Raw genomic sequence first — 4,745 nt, forward strand, 5'->3', positions numbered from 1 at the left:
AAAGAATCGTCTCTTACTTCTAGGAGGCATAATGCTTTGGACATCAGGATTAACTGCCTTAGCTCCAGTCTCCTGGGTGGCTTATGACACAGTTCAGGAATTTTGGGATGAGTCTATTCCAGAGATTGTCCCGAGATGGGAGTTTGGAGAAGCTCTCTTCATGGGCTGGTTTGGAGGTTTCTTTCTTCTCCTTGGTGGTTCTCTACTTGCTTCCTCCTATTGCTTTACACCTACTGACCCAACATCTATGTGTTACAAACCTACAAAACAGCATGAACAATGTCTACCTGTGGACTCCAAGTATCCAGATCTGACTATCTGAAGATTAGGTGTATTTTAGCTGTGAAACTGAAACCTGAACCTTGTTAAGATGGGGTTGTGATGCTAGTTTACTAAAAAATTTGTTCATGTTTATTTCATTGAATGGACTATTGTGGTTTGAAGTCCTAATTAAATGGTGACTTTGTTAGTCATAAGATATTACCAAGTACTTCACAAGAGACACTTAAATTATCCCAGTTTCTTTAGAGGACAATGAAATGTCTTGAGGATCTTAATACAAATTTAATCTTCTGAATGAATCTCACAAACTAATAAAATATGGCTTTGATCTTGAGAAGTCCAGAAGGTTGATATTTCCCAACAGGCAAAGCTATAATGTTATATCTCTTCTTATGGATTAAGTTGGTACATTAGCTGGCAGAGTACACATTTGCTTGTTTCCTGAGCTTCCCAGCAGTATTAGCTAAATGCCAGTTTAAGCTTAAAACTGTTTATTTGTTATATGCCTAATATGCAATGTATTGTAGTTTTAGAGGTGGCACAAAGTATACAGAGATCAGTGTGGGTAGCTCATGTGTCAAGCAACAAAACAAAATCTTTAATATGTGTTTATAGTTTCGGTTTTACCTGTGTGAATGTATGACTGAAATCTAAGTGTAAGCAGCTCCAGTCTTCTGAAGCCGATTACAGGTTGGTTAATTCTACTAATCACAAATGAGTCATTGTCAATAGCACTCAGATTTCTTAGTGAGTTTGAATCTAACTTTATTCAAAGTAATGTGTCTGTAAGAATGTAAAAAATAATTGCAAAAAGATAGTTTAGTAGAATGACATACTGCCAAAGGAACTGTTTCTTGTGTAAATGTTATTTTACTTCACAAGTACTAAGACTGCAGATCACTCAGTAATAACCTTACTAATGATGAGAGCAATATCTGAGCTTCACATTCTGGCACAGACAAGTCAATCTAACTATATATAGTGGCTAAATATCTTGATTTTTCCAAATTATTTCTGGTGTTTTTTGCATTGTTTCATAGTGAAGCGTTTCACTGAAGTAAATAAATAATCACAAGACATAGGGTAAAAGAATAATAAATACACATTGAAACTACAGTGCTCATTTCCCACAAACCTATAGACCAGAAATACTCACAGAGACTTGCCATGTGTGTGTCTTAAAATGCCCCTGAGATGTGTGTTATAGGATCCTGTAGTCTTGCTGGCTGCTTCACTATAATTTTATGTCTGTCTGTCTTGCAGCTGTATTAGTCTATGACTGTACAAGTCTATACATCTAACTAGTGTGTCCAGGGCCTATTTATCATTATTCGCCTCTCCATGGCAAGAAAAGGTAATATCTTACAGCTACCACTGCAAAAGCTATCCAGAGCTATAGGAGTTGACTTATTACTCTGGAGGCCCCAACTCTCTGAGCATGTTTAGAGGCCTGCGCTGCTTGGAACTTTAAGCCTATATTTGAGAAACTGAAATTAAAAGTTAAATAATTTTTTTTGTTTTTTTTTAATTTTGTAGATAAAAATATAGCAATAGATGTAAAATATGTTTTATTATATTTCTGCCCTCAAACCCATCCAAAGAATATAATATTTATTCTCTAGGGGCAGAAGATTTGCACTAAAAATATAGGCTTTATAAATAAAAAAATATACTATTATTATAAAAATAAATAAATAATTTTTCTAGGGGTTCCCTTTGATAAACTCCATCATCCAGCAGTTCACAGGCATCACAGTGATACAAGTAATAAAAGCAGGTGATAGTCTTTGATGCTTAGTGATGGTGAGATCATAGAAGCCAAATTTTAAAAATGGCTAGAGGTGTTCTCGTTACCACCATCCCCATATGACTGAAAAATGCCATGCAGAGAAATTCAGCAGCACAAATATTTTGGATGCTGAAGAACCTAAATCACCCACAGAGCTGGCTCCTATGAGTGGGATTATTGCTGGTGGTAACCCCATTAGTATAAGACATGCCCTTTCCTTAGTTATAAGCAGCTATTCATTGTAACAGACAAGGAATAATTAGTTCAGCAAGTTCCAAGCAGTGAGGCCATTCATTTTAATGAATGCATCGCATTCAGCTAGTATTTTGTGTCATCTAATATTTTTAGGGCTTTTGTGTGGCCTAAGTTTTTACATGGCAGTCCCATTTGTTTGTTGCTAGAAATATATAAGTTGAACAAAGTTTTCCACAAATTCAGACTTCTGAAGCATGTAGATCATTAGAATTAGTAGAATATATTCTCATAGTTGTTTCATTGCATACATATTCTAAGTCATCCACCGACTAGTCCAACATTAAAATTAATTTATAATGCCATCCTCATATCAGTACTAAAATGAGGGTTCTGTCCCAAGAAAAATGTATATATACTCATTTAGTAATGTAATCCACCCATGCCAGGTGGACATGTTTATTTTGTCTTTGTGTAACGCTCCTGGTGCATAAGAATGTGTGATGCTTGGAGGAGAAAGAGTTGTGAGCTCTGCAGTCAAGTGAGAGAGTGAGTTGGGTGGTGATTGTGAGGATAGAGAGTTTAAACTCAAAACTAATAGTGCTGGAGCAGGAGCTGTATGAGTCATGGCATAGAGAAAAAAGTACTGAGAAGCAAAATAAGAGCATGGGAAGATTCCAAGATTGAGATCCAGATCCAGATCTAGATAGTGATAGCATAGAGTGCCAAATACATGATAATTGCTGAGAGGATCTGACCTGAAACAGAGTCAGACTGCGAAAGAGGGAGTGCATGCTAATGTGAAACCTAGGCGAGACTAGAGTGCTGAACCAGAGTACCACAATATTTGGGATAACCTAGCGCAGTAAAAGATATTCATGGGAGTTGGAAGCTGAGAGCGTGGAAGCACATCTATGAGAAGATTACATATCAGCAAGTAAGGAATCCACTGTCTCCTAATCTAACAGGATGAACCAGGTGTAGTTCTGCAAGTGTAGCTTAGGAGAAATCACAATAAGTTACCTGAAAGCTGTGCAAGAGGAGTGAAGCCAAGAAGAGAGTGACAATCCCATCATGAGTGAGTGTAAGCTCTTGAGCCAAGTGAACTTGTTTTCGTCTGATAATGGGTGGAATGATAAATTTTGTTGATTATGCAAAAATAACGTTGTAAACAAGTGATTTATGCAGCAATGTGTTCTGCCATACAGAGACAAATTGTATAGTTTATTTATCCATACACCCATTCTTTTCATTTGTTGTATCTGTGTACAATGTCATCTGCTGCATCTGCATTACACCTGCAGCCTTAGTTTACTGAGGTGGTGAGAGGTTGAGCTACAGCCAGGTGTCTGTCCTAAGGGTATTACCAGGTAGAAGTCATTAAGGATACGCTACTACAATATACCCATGCAGATATTTCTTTAAGAAAGTCTGCACTTGCCAAAGTCAGTAAAACATTAATATTATGTGCTTTCACTACATGGGTTGGTCCACGGCTCTGATTGTTGGGAGCTGGACATCTCCTATCTGGTCATGTTGTTGATTGATAGTCTGTGCAGTAGACAGGGGTTGACTGTAGGAAAAATCTATAAATGGATATATGAGCAGCTACTACAATCAGTCTAAGGGCCTAGTCAGTTTCCCATTGATGCACATGATAATGCTATTATTATTATTAGTAGTATTACAATATAGTATAACTAAAGTCATCAACATTATTATTTTACTGTACTCAATTTAGCTTATCATTTTTTCAATACGTTCTGTAAATTTCCTTTCCGTTTTTTCCATAACCAACAACCTATGAAGCTAATGGGCTGTCAATAGACTGTGACACCACCAATCTTGCCCATAAAGGGTTGATCTATTCTAGTATCTGATTATACCACTTAAGTATAAGGAAATTAGTGAGTTGACACATCCTGCTAGCCTGCACCATTTTTCTTGTCCCTTTTTGCATTTCTTTTTCTGTCCTTTCTATTTTATAAAATGGTGACATTCAGATTAGCTGGCTAATGGTTTACATGACAGCTTAAAAAATTAAATGGTTGAAGGGGCAAATGAGGGACAGAATAAGTGTGTGCAAGGATGAGTGAGGGAAGGGGCATCAGTTGTTCCTGAGGGTAAATAATTAGGAGCCAGAGGAAGAGACGGAGACAGTGGATAGTAGGACTGAGGCAGGTGCAGCAGTGAAAAACATGTTGTATCTGGGGGTAAATGACAGAACATCTGAGGAAGAGAAGGAGACAGTGGACAGGGCAGTGAGGCCGCTACAGCAGTGGGAGAACATGCTGTATCCGAGAGGAGAGTAAATGACAGAACACATGAGGAAGAGAAGGAGACAGTTGACAGGGGAGTGACACAGGTGCAGCAGTAGGAGAACATGCTATTGCCGAGGCTAAATGATGGGGAGCCAGAGGAAGAGAAGGAGACATTGGACGGGGGAGTGACACAGGTGCAGCAATGGGAGACCATGCTGTAT

The 4,745-nt window shown here is 38.0% G+C and overlaps 1 protein-coding gene across 1 annotated transcript in view; it reads left to right on the plus strand.

Moving 5' to 3' along the window:
- LOC142104800 (claudin-24-like) overlaps positions 1-576 on the plus strand; it is a 952-nt gene extending 376 nt beyond the window's left edge. The window contains exon 1 of the mRNA XM_075189490.1: positions 1-576. This exon is cut by the window's left edge and continues 376 nt beyond it. Within this exon, the coding sequence (XP_075045591.1) occupies positions 1-322 (322 nt within the window). The 3' untranslated portion in view covers positions 323-576.
- The last annotated feature ends 4,169 nt before the right edge of the window (positions 577-4,745 follow it).

The sequence above is a fragment of the Mixophyes fleayi genome, chromosome 1 (assembly GCF_038048845.1).
Source record: "Mixophyes fleayi isolate aMixFle1 chromosome 1, aMixFle1.hap1, whole genome shotgun sequence".
NCBI classification, from domain to species: Eukaryota; Metazoa; Chordata; class Amphibia; order Anura; family Limnodynastidae; genus Mixophyes; species Mixophyes fleayi.